The 18,293-nt window shown below is 44.8% G+C and overlaps 1 protein-coding gene across 1 annotated transcript; it reads right to left on the reverse strand.

Moving 5' to 3' along the window:
- Window positions 1-596: 596 nt before the first annotated feature.
- Window positions 597-16,149, reverse strand: rimkla (ribosomal modification protein rimK-like family member A). Its single transcript, XM_034536188.1, has 5 exons — window positions 15,987-16,149; window positions 9,215-9,445; window positions 7,291-7,377; window positions 4,254-4,457; window positions 597-3,552 (listed from the first exon to the last, which is right to left on the reverse strand). Exons 1-5 carry the CDS (start codon window positions 16,147-16,149, stop codon window positions 3,041-3,043), a joined length of 1,197 nt encoding a protein of 398 aa, XP_034392079.1. The 3' UTR covers window positions 597-3,040.
- Window positions 16,150-18,293: the final 2,144 nt, after the last annotated feature.

The raw sequence follows: 18,293 nt of genomic DNA on the forward strand, positions 1-18,293 counted from the left end.
GACAAAGAAAAGGCATTGTGAAAGTTGTCGGGGCACAGTGCTAACTTGAAAGGGCTAGATGTGCTCTGTGTGCATATGGATGCTGTGTAAACTACATATTTAAATGACAGGGCTGTAAGAATGATATGAACATGTTCACTCTTTCCTATGGCTGGCTTGTTAAGGATATGTGATCTTTGATCTACACTGAAGTACACAATGTAGAGAGTGACACAGGCATCAATAGAAAGACAAAGACTGTGAAAAATAGGGGATAACCACATCTGGAGATAGTTCGCTCATATCAGCTTCTATGTTGGGATGCGACTCGTTAATGATCAAGGCCACCAGCCCTTCCTTGCATGTCAGGGGAGTGGACATCAGCAGATTTCACAGTTTGTCTTTCAGATACTTTCATTATGTAGATACGGGACGACATCACAGTCGTATAAATGGTGTCATCTTCTCAGTGGAGCCACTGTGGTCACCTGACAGCAGACTTGAAATAAAAGCTGCATTTCCTGTTGTTTCCTGTTCAGATTTGGCACCCTCAAGCAGGCCCATGTTAGATTTCAGGTCCAGTTAGTAAATTTGGCCCACAAAAAAGGCAAAATAAATTCAAGCTTCACAGCGGTTTCACTTTATTGAGACAATATTAGTGCACAAAACCCACTTTTAAAAACCCACTTTTAAAAATACTATAAATTAGGAAGAAAACAAGGAACAAAAAAAAGTGAATGTTAACCATGGTATACACCACATCGTCTTATACTGTAGTTTACAACCTTTTTTTCGTTGTTTGTGTATCTTTTTGTCTGCCTGTGGGTATGTGTCATGTTTTTGTTTTTTTGTCTCTAGTTCGAATGGATTTGTCGTGCTTCTGGGGGTCAGGGGTGAGATCCAGGCTGCTTCCCTGAGTATTGTTCAAAAGAAAGGGTTCGGATGTCTAACAACATAGACGTCACAACGTAGAACTGAAGACTTTGTGCTTTTGATCAGAGCTGTAAATTATTCTTCTGACTGGATGACATTCACACCAGAATGCCCTACTTCTATGTTGATAGTTATCACCTCAGGTGTACAGGGGGTAAAGCAACTGGAAGAAAAACCATAGCAATAAGCTCTTGGCCACTGAAATCCCTGTATTTCTTTTATTTCTTTAATAAGAAAAGAAAACATAACATTCTAATCAAAGAGACTGCAAAAATATAGTTCCCATTTTTTTTATTTGTACATCATGCCAACATATTTTGTGGGTTAGGTACTTCATTGTTATCAAAAAATAAGATGAAAACAACAAAAGTAAAATCTAAAAATCATATGACTATGAAAATACATCTGACCAGATCCAGAAATGTTAGCACCAATTTTCAGTTTCAACCTTTTGATGTTGCAGGTCTGCACAAATAAATTTGTCCACATTAGTTTTAGGAAATGTCAATGTTGGCAGTTATGTCAGCCATTCCAGTTTCATCCGCTGGATACTTGTATGCACTGAAGCTAATTCACTACCTAAATATTTACAAAGAAACTAAAACTAAAACTAAAAATATTAATAACACTACTACCCTTTTAGCTCTTGGACATAAAGAGAAGGAACACCTGGTATATCAGGGGCCATTTGAAAACCACAAGCATCCTGGCTGATATGTACTGTATGTTGGAATATCTATGTCGTTATGGCAGTGAAACGTCACTGTTTTGAGGTATTTTTTGTTCGCATGTGTAGACGCAGCTCTCACACTGTCTTGTGTTTCCTAAATATGCCATCTGAGCGACAAAAAAAAAAAAAAATGCATCTGCTTATCATAAAGTGCTATTGAAATAATGTTAAAAAGCCGCAGACTGCTGCTGGTAAGGCTAACCAAACGAGCTATCTAAGAATTAAAAACTAGAATTTGAGTCATGGCACTCAATTCATATTTTCTTTCGGGATGGGACTCAAAAACAGAACAGCTATTTGTTATTTCTCCTACGTGGCACCGGTTAGTGCAGCTTTGTTGACATTTATAATAGCCTGCTTCAGTCACAGTGAACGGACACCGTGTTAGCACCCAGGAGGACTCTGTGGTGCTCTGGGTTGATGGTATTCTTATCAGCGCATGAACGGGAAATCATTCTGACAGCACACAGTCAGCCTCTTATTAACTGTGACCGTAGAAGCTCTGGCTACATTTAAATATTAGCCATTCAAGATGGATAATTTAGTTATCGGAGTGATAAAACATTGTGTATACATTCTGTTGTAGTTGTGACGTGTCGTGAATTCAAGTCTCATTTCAGTTATTATGAATAGCAGTAAATGTGACATGAAGTTCCTCCATCTCCAGTTGCTGAGGATCCGATCCTGTTATGTATCCTTCAAAAGAGTACTACATTGCTACATTGGAACTGTCAGTATAATGTGGCTAGCATGAGGATGTATTCCTCTCCCAACGAGCTAATCACCTGAACAAAAAAAAAAACCTTCATTTTGCCTAAAATCCACCAAACCTTACTACAGTCTCCACAGGAAACCCCGCCACCTTTAAAAAATAAATCACAACATACTGTAGATTCCCCTTTAAATAATATGGTAAAGTAAGGATAAAGATATGGCAGGTGCCTTTATGGGAATCCCACACCCATCCAAAAAGCATAGTTACCATTACCCTCACTATTTTGCAAAATAGAAACTAGAATAGGCCCATTTGGCAGTTATCTTGTGTAATATATCTCACCACCATGCCGCCACCTTGCTTATGTGTGAGCTAAGTTTGGATAATGGGGTTTGCAATTTGGGAGTAGAGGTGCAAAGTGAGTCAGGGGAGCAGCCTCAGATCTTTGTCACTTTTGACGGGAGTTAGTATGAGAAGGCTCATGTTTGTTTTTTTGTGGTTGTGTGTGTGTATGTGTTTCTTTTTCTCCGCTCATGTTTTGCATTCAACATTCAATGTTTGAATTGTTTTTGGATTGATATGCATTTTAAAAAGGAATGTCTGTTGGCATGCGTACAGGTGTGTGTCGGCGTGTTTTCAATATGTATTTGTGGTGTTTGTGTGTGCATGAAGCTGCTCGAATCTTACTCAGTCAATAATGTCATTTCATTGGCGAGAAGAGTGTTGAAGTTGTAGGCTGGATCAGGGAGATCGGGGAGGGTGGGGGCTGTGGACTGGCAGGGTGAGGACTGGGAGGGCTCGGCCAGCTCTGGGTCACTTTCGCTGGAAGTAGAACCCACACTCATGTTGCAGGCGGCCTCAGGCAGCGAGCCCCCGCCAGTGGGCACGGGGCACACCTCTGGCTCGCTGCTGGTCTCGCTGGTGCTCGACACGACGGACAGAAGGGACATCTTACGTGTGAGGTGGCTGGGGAGCATCGACAGGGCGTAGTCAGCAACGATGCCTGCTACATCCATGCCACAGGCCTGGTCGAAGGCGATGAAGCCCACGTTGGCGTTGGCCTCACAGACCACAAATGAGCCGTCCTTGAGCTGCAGCAGGTCAATGCCGCACACATCCATGCCGAGGATGTTAGACACCTCTATGGCCAGCTGCTTCCCCTGCTCGCTCAGTGGGCACATCATACCAACGCCACCTAATCCAGAGAGAAATCGAACTGATAAATACCCACAGCAATCTGTGCGTCAAACAATCGCTCTATGACAAATCAAGAGTAATCTTAAAACATACAGTATATGGTGGATGGTATAAGAAACACCAAAACACCACATCCGATCCACCTACAATCAGTGTCAACATGTCTGTCTCATAAATGCAGAATCATCTGATGGCTGTTGTCCTAAATATGCCACAGCACATCACAGCACCAACCAGGCCAAACCTGCCCGTGCTCTCACATTGAAAAATCAGCTGGAATGCTGTGTCACTGGATGTCTCCTTGATTCAGGATAAGCGTGTTGATTTGGCAGTCACCCAAAACTGGTTGGCATAGCAGATGGACCGTTATACTTGATCAATCATTTAGAAATATGATATAATCATAACATATTGTCCGAAATAAATGATGAGAACTAATGCCTTTCTATTATTTTTGAAAAAAAGAAGAATAAGATCCAAATAATCAGTACATCAAAGTCAAAACCAAAACATTACAAATAGACTTGTTTTGAAGATTAGGAACAGTTCCAGTTCGAAAGTGCTGGCGCTTGTGGTAACTGTGACGGTAATTGAGGGAACGGAGGGAGCAAGTTCAGTAATGTAATGTGTGTGTGTGAGACAGTGCTCAATAGTTTAGTAATTCACTGTGTACTCATTGACTCTCGGGCGCCTGCCTACCCAGGGAGCAGTTGCTCTGCATGCGACCATCAGTGGAGCAGCGGAGCATCGAGCCGATGACACGTCCGCCCACCAGAACCACCCGGACATCACGGCCGTGCGACTCTTTGACGTACTCTTGAAACAAGTAGGGTGTATCATGGCGGATTAAGTGGCACAGGTCTATCAGGTGGTGTTTGTCTCGTGCCAGGAAAACAGCCTTGCCTGGAGGAAAGGAGGAGAGAGAAGAGTAAGGAACCAAAGGAAAGAGGAGCCCGTTTGTAAGACTGTGTTGATATTGCCGCCAGGTTTATATAATAATAATAATAATAATAATAATTTATCGAATTTATATAGCGCTTTTCAAAACACACAAAGACGCTTTACATAAGGCATACAAAACAAAACAAAATAAAAAGACAAAGAGCAAACAAACAAACAAATAGAACATTTCAGGTAAAAAAAAGAAGAAAACTTGAGAAGCTGAGGAATGAGAAATATACCGAGTGGAGGGGTTAGCAGGTGAAGGAGAGTTTGAAGAGGTGGGTTTTGAGGGCTTGTTTGAATGATGATAGGGTGGGAGCATGACGGATGTGAATGGGGAGGGCGTTCCAGAGGGGGGGGGTGCAGCAGCTGAGAAGGCTCTGTCACCCCAGGTCCGGCGCTTGGTCCTGATGGTCTTCAGAGTGTTTGCACCGGCGGACCTGAGGCAACGGGTTGGGGCTTGGAGGGGGAGGAGGTCTGAAAGGTAGGGAGGGGCCATGTTGTTTAGGACTTTGTAGGTGGTGAGTAGTATTTTAAAGTCTATCCTGAATTTGACCGGGAGCCATTGAAGGTTGGGTAGGACCGGGGTGATGTGTTCATAGTGGCGGGTGGAGGTGAGCAGTCGAGCAGCACAGTTCTGAACATACTGAAGTTTGTTGAGAATTTTGTTGGGAGAGCCAAAGATGATGCTGTTGCAGTAGTCAAGTCTGGAGGTCATGAGGGCATGGATGAGAATTTCAGTGGTGGCAGAGGACAGAGAGGGCCGGAGATGAAAGAAGGCAGTTTTGGTGATGTGGTTGGCGTGGGGTATGAAAGAGAGGGTGGGGTCAAGGATGACACCGAGGTTGCGGACCTGGGTGGAGGGGGTGAAGATGGAGCCATCAATATCGAGAGAGAAGGTCTGGGCTGAGCGGGTAAGGGAGTTGGGGCCGCTGATGAGTATTTCTGATTTATTGCAGTTGAGTTTCAGAAAGTTCTGTTGCATCCATAATTTTATATCAGTGAGACAGGTAGTGAGAGTGGAGTGGGTGACTGAGGTGATGGTCTTGGAGGAGAAGTAAAGTTGGGTGTCGTCAGCGTAACAGTCAAGACCATGACTACGGATGATTTGTCCAAGGGGAAGGATGTAAATGATGAAGAGGAGGGGACCAAGCACAGAACCTTGGGGGACACCGTGGGTGACTGGGGAGGTTGAGGATGTACAGTTGTTTATGGCAATACATTTGACTGAAAGATATGAGGTGAACCAGGAAAGGACAGTGCCAGTTATGCCAAGGGAGTACTGGAGACGTGAAAGGAAGATGGAGTGATTTTCAGTAGGGCGGTTTCTGTGCTGTGTTTTAAACGGAAGCCGGATTGGAAGGGTTCGTAGAGATTATGGAGACTGTAAGTAAGGGAGGATCATGGTGAGGGCTGGGGGGGGGGGGGGGGGGGGGGGGGTAGTAGAGTGGGCAGCCAGCTGGTTGTGAAGTGTCGTTGAAAAAGGATAGAAATTAGTTGCATTTGCTGGTGGTGAAGGAGGTGGAGATGGTGTCCACGGGCTTGAGGAGTTTGTTGATAGTGGAGAAAAGCATTTTGGGGTTGCTGAAGCCAGATTGGATGATGGAGGAGTAGTGAGAGGTGCGAGCGGTGTTGAGGGCATCTTTATAATGTTGTTGGTGGAGTTTGAAGGGATCAAGGTGAACAGTGAGTCCAAGGCGTTCCAGTTGACGGCCATACACTTTGATATACAGTAAATGAATATGAAAATAAGATGCTAGCGGGGTCAGACATTTGTTAATATTAGTTGAGGTTGGGTAACTTCCTCAAAGTATTGCTGACAAGAAGCTGCTTCTGCTGACCAAGTCTAATGCCAGTTCCTGTGTCTGCTGTAATGGGACGCTCCTCTTCGCAGCCGCAGAATTGCTTCTCACAGAGGATAGAAAACGCCTGCTTTAATTAGTTCCACTTGGCTCTGTCTGCTGGTCGTGAGGCCCTGATCCAGTACCAGGAAAATGTTGCGCTTGCTACGTGTGTGTACATTGTGAGTAGGTGACAATCCAAACAAGATGACACGGCAATCCCCTGGTAACATCATGAAGATGTGAGGATGGACAGTGACAGGCACACTTTACAAAAACAAGACAAGCAAGGAATCGTGGTCCTGTGACTCAGTGAGACACATGACTGTATTGTACTGGATAGACTCAAATATTGATTTGGAGATTGTGCACACAAAGACATTCACTTTGTTTTGAATTACAATATGTCCCATCCCAACAACTGTTCAGGAAAAGCACATGAAATGTGGGAATTAGTATTGACCTAATAACAGCCCTTTAAATTGTTTACAGGCCTTTATGAGAGGCAAGGCAAGCTGGACTTAAGCCAGTGACAATGGTTAAGCACAGAGGGGAGGAAAGCAACCCTTGAGATGCAGAACTCTGGGCGAGCCACGGTGCATTGTTATTCCTTGGCGAGCCATTCATGTGTCAATTACTATGAATAGGAAAACCCTGATGGATCAACAGACTCTGGGGCTCATTTCCAACATTAAAATCAAGGCTCAAGATTCCCACAAAAGCCCCCTTGTGAATTCATGTAAAATGAGGAACCCTGGATACATTTACTCGAAACAAAGGTGATTGACCCAGCAGCATTGCAGTTGGGTGTTGCAGTGCCAGAGTTCTAATCATTTAACACTGTCAATGAATTTCATGGACCGAGCTGCCACTAGGGGCCTGCAGCATGCAGATTATTGTTGAGGTGTGGTGAACAGAGCTGGTGACAGGAAGAAATAGACTGATGGTCTTACCTCTGTGGCCACGTGCATTCTTCACCACCACAGGGTAGCCCAGTGGCTCTGCCTCGTCAATCATCTTACGGAAGTTGTCATGCCCTCCTGGGATATGCCATGCACACAAACACGCAGCAGACACACACCCAGAAACATGCACCCACACAGTGGTGTAAAAATATATAGGAAAATATTGTCCTTGTTTTGATAGCATTTACACATTACAGCCGACTGAACAGGGTGGGGGGAGGGAATGTAGCACATTGCTATGGCAACAGAAGTGACTCAAAACAGCAAGGCTGTAGGAGTGTTGTCCGGAGCTTGTACTTATTTTGCCGCTCGCTTGATTCATGAGATTGGAACAGAGCAGTCACTGAGGGATGCATTAATGTGAAGCAGCTGACCACGTCTGACTTTGACTCAGAACGGCAGCTTGTAGCAACAGATGTGCTTCAGCTCTCGCTGCTGTGGCTTGAGAAGTGATTGAAAATGTGTAAAAAAATAACATATTGAAAAATTGAGGTGGAACTTCTTCATTTTCTCTCCATCTCCACTACCCTGCCTCTCTCTTTGTTTGCCTGTCCGGACTTATCTGGCATTTGCCAGGGAACAGAGGTGAATTAACCTGTCTCACAGGTTTTTCCGCATTCACATGTGTTTTCAGTGAGCGGGAGAAAGAACAGAGGGGGCCGAGGAGGAGAGAGTGGGCTGCACATGTGGGTCCAACCTTGTCATAAGCTGCAAGAGCAAGAGCGGAGGCAATGGCATCTTTTATTTTGAAAAATCATGAGGGGGCATGGGGTGGGGCGTTGGGGGTGTTACATAAGCTCTCCAGCCGCTCTGCATGCATCGCCTGGCCTACTGTGCAGAGAGACGGATGGAATGTAGGCCAAACACCCCCTCCTCCTTCTTTCTTTCTCTGTCTGCTCTCACAAACACCAAACCGCTGTCGATTTTTGGGGGGAAAACAGAAAGAAATGCGTGGTGTTGGTCAGCCTCGGGTTTTGTCTTATAAAATCAGCAAACTACAAGCAATAAACACAGCAGTCTGGCCTGTGTTGTGAGGGCTGCATCCGCACATATCTTGCCCTGATCCACAGCAAAAACTTTAAAATGCCTGTGGTTTAGTGGACAGCTATGAGGATTTGACCAGGTATGTAAATAGAATGTTCTCTCTGTTGTTTGAGTAAAAGCAGTGGAGTAGTGACTGTCTGATGGATGGCCTATTAAACTGTTATTCAGACACATGGACCGCAGCCTGTGATGCAACTAATGTGATTGAAATGTCCAAAAACACAGCTGTGCTGGCGTTTATGCTCATAATCATTTCACTGTATATGATGCAGTTATATTGCCCTATAATTTGTTATACATACTTGCAGACATTATTTACATCCATAATAATTAAATATACTGTGTAATAATCTATAGCTTTGTATTCACTCAATATCCCTTAATTTGACTAAAACACAGCCATATCCTTGACATAAGCAGCTAAGCTGTCCATATTTCTTTTTAACACAATCATGTCGGACGCAATTTCATAAAGAATTGATGAACGATGTATGAAAGAACTAAGGCTTTGAAGCAAGCGTGACTAGATCTTTGGGACTGCTGATAAGAAATTGTCCAGCAGGTGCTGCGACGGAGACCTCGACTAGAGCCGAGGCCTCTGTGTTTACTTGTCTGTGCATTTGTGTGTAACACTTCTTTATGCCCTGCGCTGAGGGAACCACAGTCTGCATTCTGCACCGGACCCCTAGAGCCCTTCATACGGTACAATGCAGCGTGGACTACTTGTTGTGCACACACTGGGAAGTACTACTAAAGACAGTTGCATCACTCTTTTCATAAACTGACCTGCTGATAATAGTCACACAGAAGAAACACACTGGTCCAGACGCCTTAGTTACAACAACACCGTGCTCAAGTGTTGATTTACCGTATGAGAAGGTGTCCGGGAGAGGTACACCATGGCCGGCCAGCTCCTGAAAGGTCCAGAACTTGTTGACACAGGCGAGTATGGCCTGGGGACGGTTGATGAGCCGGCAGCCCATCTTCTCCAGGTGGCGCAGCACGGTGATGTCACTATCTGACTGTACCCAGGGCGTGGGCGCCCGTACCACCACCACCTGAGGATAAGAGGTCACCAATTCCTGCTCTACTCGCAGACCTGGAGGTTGAGGAGGAGGTGGTGGGGAGAGGAGGGGAAACAAGATGGCCATCATTAAACAAGTATCCAGACGGTGGACCTGAACCTCATTCATGTGATATCAACGCAATACAATTCTGAGCCACTCTAAAGAGAACGCACTCGTATGTAACCAGAGACGTCAGCCAACACCTTGCTCGTCTTCTGTACATGCCCCGTTAGCAACCATTACATCCCCAAAGTCATATTTACAGAGCTGGGAATATTACGGAAGTGATCGGTGAGATCTGGAATCCACCATCTCCTGGTGGAAAAGTTAACTCATCTGATTTTGTGGACAATGCTGCAGTCGTCACCACACAGCTCAGACTGAGAGTTGGCCGGGTTACAGGACCAGGCAGAGGCAGCCAGCTCCAAGGCTGCTGGTGTTAAGTCGTGAATTTGGAAGCTGCCTTGATAGCTGATACGATTATTTACATGCTGCCCATATCCATAAACAGCACTCCCCTGCATTGCTGCCAGCTCCTCTGCCTTTTGGGCCGATACCGTCTCCTCCTTTGACTGAGAGAGAGATATTGTTGCCGATGTGTGAACACTGTACACAACTTTGTCTCAATGTAGGGCAGTGGGGTAGCGAGAGATGTCTAAAACCCCATGGGCCTGGAATTTAATCACACATGAACACAAATCGCGGAGAAAGGCCTGGTTGGAAACACTATATTGTAGTTGGTCATATATTTTTTATGAACAAAGCAAAAATAATAATGGGCAGTTCTTTTGTTTTATTAAAAGTCAAACTGACATTTGTCGTCGACGTCTCAGTAAGTTTCGTGAATACAACAGGTTAACTGAACACGTGGCGCGACGCTAACTTTCCTACTCGCCATCTCCCTTCTCTATCGACAGCTATCGGGATCTGCAGAATACCACCGAATACCATTTTGATGGAATATTGGCTTGATATTTTCCAAACACAGATGGCAAATTCACCAGCCAAAGCCAGAGATTTGGCAGCATTTCACTGGTGACTGGTGTGACTTTGTCACCCTGGACGAGAAGAGGAAACAGAGACAGACTGTGAGATCTTTTTGAGCAGGCGATGCGACCCAACGGTTCATCGGGAAGAACAGATTGGTTGACAACACAAACCTGTGTGTTCCTGTGGGTATGCACACATATACTGGATATATGTACAGGATAGAAGAGAGGAGACACATTTGTCACAACCACAGCACTTTATCTCTACCGTGTCCTGAATTTCAGCCATCTTAGAATCTGCATGCTCACAATAGAGAAAATGCCCCTGGCTGAGATCATCAGAGGTCACCAGAAGCTTGATGGTTTCTGCATACGTAATAAGAACCGACAGCCGTTGATGTGCCGGCAGATGCACTGCGCATCAAGCCTCCACGCTGGGTATCGCGCATGCACTATGAGTAGAGCCCAGCCAACACTTGTTTTTTTTAGGCAGTTCAGTGCAGAGACAGGTAGAGGAGGGAACAGAGACAGGCGGCAGGCAGAAAAGGTCAGGGATGTCTTGTAGCCTGAACACAGTGGAAGGGAGGGGAAGAGGAGGGGCAACAAAAAAAAAAGCAGTAGGAAGCCATGAAAAGACTGCCACCCCTCCCTTTTTCTTCTCCTCCTCCTCCTCCTCCTCCTCCTCCTCCTCCTCCTCCTCCTCCTCCTCCTCCTCCTCCTCATCCTCCTCCTCCTCATCCTCCTCACAATCTCAGTATAGAAGAGGATTTACTGTCTCTCCAGCCACACTGCTCTGATTGTGCAGCTACTGAGAGCACTGAGAATGGTATTACAGTGGGAAGTGTCAGGGGATACAGTCTCATGGTTTTTGACAGACAGTATTCAACTGTTCATGGTGCTCATCTCCATCTCCGGGGGAACCAAACAGAGACCAATGAGGCAGCCAGTTGAATCAGTCCTATTCATGTGTGCAAGTGTTCTTGTGCACTGCACTGTACGTCATGTGACCATTGCAAAAAAACATTAAGAAGCCCTCCCGAACATGGTGGCGTATAACAAAGGCAACGTGTTTTCTTTTCTGTGTGAAAATGTCTACATTTAGTGTGGGTGTGACCTGTATAGAGTTACAACGGATGAGATTTCTTCTTTCCTCTATGACAGGCCGTGATGTTTTTATGGTTCGATGAACTGTATATGTGTGTGTGTCCCATTTTCAATCTGCCTGACAAAGCTAACAAACATTCTATGCATACCGCTGCAACGTCACAAAGCAGGCAATGCTGACAAATGCTGTGCCAATGCTCGGGTGGTGGGTCCCGCCCGCTTTGAGTCCAGTCTCTGTCTGGGTATCCCTTTTTAATTAGCGTGGTGGGGTAGCAGGTTCATCTACAGGTTCTTCTGGTTCAGCTTGGGCTAGCAATACCTTCAATGGTCTATTTTCATATCTGACATCAGTAACTAAAATCAGACGAAAGCATATGCTGTATGCCTACTGTGAGGCCGAGCATTAGATTACAAAAAGACCAAAAGATTACAATGAACTTCCATGAACTGAAAACACACTGTGAAAGGGTTTAAGTTCTCAAAATAAAAGACGGACACCTCCCAGACGGGCCGTAGCAGCCTGTCAATCATAAGGTAGCCACGCCCTAAAGCATACCATGCTTGGTTCAAGGTACCTCTGTATTGGCTTCACTTTTCAGACCTGGAGGTTGCCACCTGATTTAAACAGATAAAGTTCTGAAAAGAATCAAACATGTTTATGAAGATTATTTTGAAGATGTCCACAAACACCACTTTTCTTTGATATCTCACTTCCCAGACTACTTACTAAATACTGAATTACTCTAATATACATAAGTCATATATATATATATTCATATACTGTATATGTATATAATAAAGTACATTGATATTAATAAGTAATGCAACATGTCAATGTGTGGTAGGGAATGGAGGAGAACGTACTTGGGTATAGTGGCAGAGTGAGTCTGTACACAAGCTTTACTCAATGGCTATTTTTATATTTTCAACATAATGCTGTGTAGGACATATTGTGTACCTACCAGCCACATCAGCTGGTACAAACAAAACAAAACAAATCTACTATTGCTATTTTAACTGATGTGTCTTTGACATCCTCAACTGATGCTTCATCACCTGCCAGAGTGATAATATGGTAATACTGAACAACTTTGGAGTGGTGGCTTCTGTCAACTTGTGCGGTATGCCATTTATGTGGTAGGACAGGAACATTAGGAAAGAAATTGTCAGAGAAACGTTATTCTTTTTAATTCTATATTAAGAGATATTGTTTGAGATATATTGATAACATATACATTATTTCTGCTTTTCTATCATGTTAAAACGGCTATTTGAATGAACCTCTTAAGCAATATCAATAACATGTAAAGTTACCCCTAACCCTATATAACTTGCTAATGAGATACTGCAGGCTGTTTAATGTGCAAACAATTTCCCTTTATGGATGCATGTGCAATCAAGCCACAGCCCTTAAAACTCACACGTATAGTTTTACATATATTTTCCAAAGCATTTTTTCCAAAAAGAGCTGTTATTTCACAACTAAGAACTTAAAGTGTGGGGTAAAAGTTATTAGCCATCAAATATTCCCTTTTTTCAGTTTATGGCATGAACTAGTGTAAATAACGCACAACAGCTTGTAGATGTAGATCCGGATAACATCCATGCTATATTTGTTGATCCTCAAATAGTCTCATAAAATGAGTCTACGCTTCATAAACAACCAAACAAGGATTGGTATTACAGCTACAGTATCTTGAAGGCATATATGTTATTGCTCATATACATTTACTCAAGATTACTGAGCCTGCCTTAACATTTCATCTCCCCAGTTCACTGACAGAGGAGCGTTGCATTTATCATCTTTGGGGCCAAATGTGCCCACTGGCAGTGTAAGGATTCGCAAAGGAGCGTAACAACAATTCATGTTAAAACATCTTGCAGGACAAACCATCAAATGTGAAATGCCTCTGGCTAACTGATTACTGGTTTGGCTGGCTTATGTCTGTCCTTATCTCTCCTCCCGGGGCCAAATTGAAACCATTAACTCCAGTGTGACCTGAGGACCTCAACCTGAGCAGGCTGTAAAGGTGTTTTCAGTTTTAGGATTGCATTCGGCCCTACTTCACAAATACTTTGTGTCCAAGACCTAGACTTTTTTGGGTTTAGGTTGTTACGGTAGCATCTTCTGCTAGCGTTAAGCTCATCTTTGAACCAGTCCTGGTATCAGAGTATGTTTCTTTAAAATACCATCTATTCATTTTAGTTAAAAAACATATTTATTTTTACTTTATTTTTCAAATACAAATGCACCCAAGACAGGATGAAGTGGTGAATAACTCGAACAACGTAAACTGACCAAAAGGGTATTATTAATCACATGATGGTGAAATACCACTTGTTCCCAATGTAGAAACAGGATGGATTGTAAACACTCCCTGGTGTAGTACAGTACTCCAGTGTATGCTTATGCTGAACTGCTAATCCACGCGACGATTCAGACAGTCTGAAAGGATGTACATATCACAAGAGATTGCTCTCTTTATCTTGGTAAAGACAATGTGGTCACGCTGCAGTTTCCACTTGGATTTTGCATTGGAAAGCATCTTCCAACTGTAGAGTTACTGTATTCCATATGTGCACGTGTAATGTGGTTTAATTCAAATGTAGATCAAAAAGCTGCATGTAATGCTCGGTGCTCACTGTGCATCTCAAGACCACAGCCACAGAGCAAGTGTAGCAGGCCCACAGCATGGCTAATCTGTCCACTGGCTGTTAATCTGTGATGTCAAGCCACGGCTCAGAAGACGTATACAGACTTGGAGCCAGGATGCATTACAGCTCATGCCAACTGCCCTGCTCCAGTTGTGTGTATCCTAATAAATCACAGGTCTAGACAGCCACCTACATACCTCCCTGCGTTGGCTAATATGGTCTACTTTTCAATATTTCCTTGATATATTTCGCATTTTCTGATGGTTATCATATTTTTCAAATAGGAATATCTTGATATTGTCACACAAACTGCATCATAATGTGATTTCTATGCAATAGATATTCTCTTTGCAAATAGCCGATTCCAGGATTTCCTTATGTTCACAAATTGTCCTTTGGCTGAACTAAGGTGTTAAAGAGACATGTGGTTTCTTAAATGTCATGCCTTCCCCTTTAATACTCCATTGTTGTCAAATGAAGCCCCACGTTGAGCTTAATGCTTTGCCATGACTGAGCTGTACAGTAGACCCGATGTAACAGTATCAACAGAATGTGGTCTGCAAGGGACGTGCTGCTCCATCTCACCCCCTATTCATCCCACATGGTCTCCAAACTATTTGGCATCTACCAGTGCCAGCCCACACCATTTATGTGTTAATTGAGACCTGCACGCCTCTCATCTGGTGACACCAGCCCCGCTTCACACCACCACGATGAATTCCATGTGTGTCTGTTTGCTGAGAGTTCCTAATTGTTACCGTCTCTTTCTCAAGGCCTCCTGGGTAAATAGTGAGAACATATTGTCATCTCATGACAAGCAGAACTCAAACAATGTGATCTGGACAAAAGCTGAACCAAAATGACAATAAATACAAATAAATGTACATACGATCTGTCATTAATTGTGACATAATGTAGGCAGCATAGATCTGGTCAAATATACAGAAATCCTGAAAGATTAAGCTGAAACACATGTGATTCTGTTGGCTAATTAATTAGTTGATTTAACCCACAGATCTGTAAAAATAATCACTTTCAATCTTTTGTTTACCAGAGTTGTGCTTGGAAGTTTCTCGGCATTAAGTCATTCAGCATGAAAAAGCATTTAAAAATAACTAGTTTACTTGGTCCACCAAGATGAAAGATTAGTCAACTAATCGAATGAGAGACAATCAATGTTCCAATTTAGTAATGTATCCAGTAATATCAGTAAACGAGTCCTGGTTATGGCGCCATCAATGCAAGATGTGCTTAATGCTTTCCTTAGTTTAACCTGAATACTTTATGTGGACACAATTTAAAGTGAAATAACACTTTAGGTGCAGGTTGGATCTGATGCACATTACGTCTTCAGCTTTAACGTGTTATAAAGAAAACATGCAGCCGGTCCCTTGAACTCGACTGGTCTGCATACGCCCCTTTGTGCGTGGAGCACGTTAGCGTGAAACCCCCATATGAGAGCACATCACAACGTTTTAATTACAAGGCCTCTGTAATAGCAACGTTTCCCTGCTGCTTCTGTGATGAAGCAAGCCGTACCACCGACGGCGTTGCTGGGATTGCAACGTATTCAGCGAAATTAAATCAAGCATCATCGCTCCCCTCTGGAGGCACTCGAGCTGGAAAGTGGGTTAGGCGGTCACGTCTGTGGTTACACTCCGCTCCCTCGCTAGCGGGCAGACCGGGCTAGCCCTTCCTCGCCTCACAGCAGCAGCGAGGGTCCCCAAACAATAAGCGCCTGCCATTAACTTCGTGCGGCAACCCGCTCCACTGCGCCATTACTCGAATAGATGCGCCCGTTTTGACTGGTTGTGTGGTTACTTGCCTAATTGTCCCTCGCTGATCGTCAGCACGATTTGATCCATGAGGACAAAGCGGAACTCTACGTCTCCGTCAGCGCAGCGCTCCTTCAGAGCCCGGAGGATCTGGACCTGAGGGTATTCCTGGATGATGCGGCGGTCGGTCACGAACCAAACCCGGGAACACATTTTTGGATGCGTGGAGAATGTACAAAGAATAAAAATAAAATGTAAAAAAACAGCCAGTTGTAGCTGTGTCGAGGCGGCAGGTGTGTTTGTGGTGATCCGGCTCACACAATGGAGAGCTCGGCGGCTAGCAGCACGAGCGTGTTGTGGCTAAAAAGAGGACTACGGGCTCCACCGTGGTCTGGACCAATCCGGCTAGGACTGTTCTGTATCACCTTCGGGCGCCTTCATCTGCAGCCATGTAGCTAGTCTCCCCGCGGTGCAGTTAGCTGAACCCGGGCGGCGCTAATTCGACACAAGCGGAGCCGAGAATAACGGTCTGTTTACCCGCAGGAGCGCGCCTCTTTCCTGCCGTCGTCCAGCTCTCGGCACTACTTGCTCGCCGGGGCGAACAAAGCCAAAGACGTGCCGCTGAATAATGTCCCCTTTCCGACTCAAAACTACAGAGGAAGTTTGTCCCACGATCGCAGCGGTATGGCGTTGCAAACCTCAGACTCGTCGCTTAAGTACAATAAGCTAGCCCACAACGACCGCCCGCTCGCCTTCGGTTGGCTGCTGTCCACGAGTTTTGGTGCTGAAACGTGCACGAGCTTCGTTTACAACTCCACTTCTCTGCGTGCCCGTGCACAACATACGGGGTCTGGCCCAAAATCAAAGTTTTGGAGTGTCGCGGACCAATTGCAAATCGGAAGCGTCCCCATTGTCCACTCGGCACGCGGAAAAATGTGGGCGGGACGCGAGCCTTCCGAACCAATGAGGGTGGGGCCTGAAGAGGCCGCGGGGCGCTGCGTGGTGTCAGTGCATTGAGTCAGTGCGTGGCGTCTGCAGTGCGCACGAAACTGCGCACATCGCGAACCGGTTCAGACCAGACGGTGCGAGGAGGTTTGGCGAATACCGACGGTGCTGTCTCCATGCCGAAGTGGCAGGAAATGGATCAAGGTCATCGCAAACCAAAGCATCTGCCTATCTTCCTTTTGTTTCCCGTCAGTTCTGGGCCAGATGTGAGAGATCGAGAAACGTTTTCTCCGCCGACACCTAACTCGTATTTGGGCTGGCTGCTGTCTAGCAGCGGGACCCCGGGACAGCCGGGTCGGCTGGGTAGAGGGAAAACACTCCATGTGATAATGTGCGAAATTATGCGAGTGACCCACTTCCTCCCGCTGTCCTGTGCCAGAGAACCTCGGGGGCGGGGAGAGGGAGAGGGGGGGACTCCAGTCAGACGTGAACACGCAGACATGATACACATATTCTTAGATTCAGTGGGACTGTCCGAGGGTATCTTCTCCGCTGTCCATCACGAATAACCTCCACGAATCCGCTTAGAAAAAAACTCCCGAATCAGGTCTTTAAGTTCTCGTTCACACATTCATGTATTGGTATTTGCCATGTGTTAGAAAAAGACAACAACTAAAACAACTGTGGCGGTGCGTACTATTTTATTAGAATGAAAGGAAAATGTGATCATCAAAAGTAGGCATGCAGCTGCCTATACAATTTGAGACCGTTTAATTTTAATGAGTTGCAGGCGGCTCCAAGATGATCCTGTGACCCTGTTGAGTAAAACAGAACTGAACTGTTCCATAAACAGCCATGTTACAGGACATACACTTCAAACCAGAAGCAAATTATTGATTATTGTGTTTGCATCCTTTGGGATAATTGTTTCGGCAGATGCAACTGTTGCGCATGCGCAGCACTCACCTCTTTTTCACGGAGTGCTTGGCGTATTCTCGCGAGGCTGCGGCATGCTTCAAATATGATACGAAATAAACAAATGATGTGACTGAACCTTGTCCTTGAGGTATTTGCTCATTCAGAGGACACGGAAAGCCCGCAGCCTAGAGATGGACATGTTGGCGCATATAGGGTGTTGCACCCTTCATGTTCCTCCCTGAAATATTGCATGTATTGTGATTTGTTTTGGCCCTTCACACCGCAACGTCTGAGAATCAACAGGATCAAACCAGGCAGATCCAGTCGCGCTGCCTAATTGACACCATGTAATGGTAAGACTAATGGCAGACACATTCCTCCTCATTAACGCCACACAGTCTACAACTGACAGACAGGGTTCTGAAGCCTTAAAGCCAACCTCCATCGTGTTTACAACATATACATAAACCGTAACATATACATAACCCTTACAT

This window comes from Cyclopterus lumpus, chromosome 7 (genome assembly GCF_009769545.1).
Source record: "Cyclopterus lumpus isolate fCycLum1 chromosome 7, fCycLum1.pri, whole genome shotgun sequence".
In the NCBI taxonomy this organism is placed as follows: domain Eukaryota; kingdom Metazoa; phylum Chordata; class Actinopteri; order Perciformes; family Cyclopteridae; genus Cyclopterus; species Cyclopterus lumpus.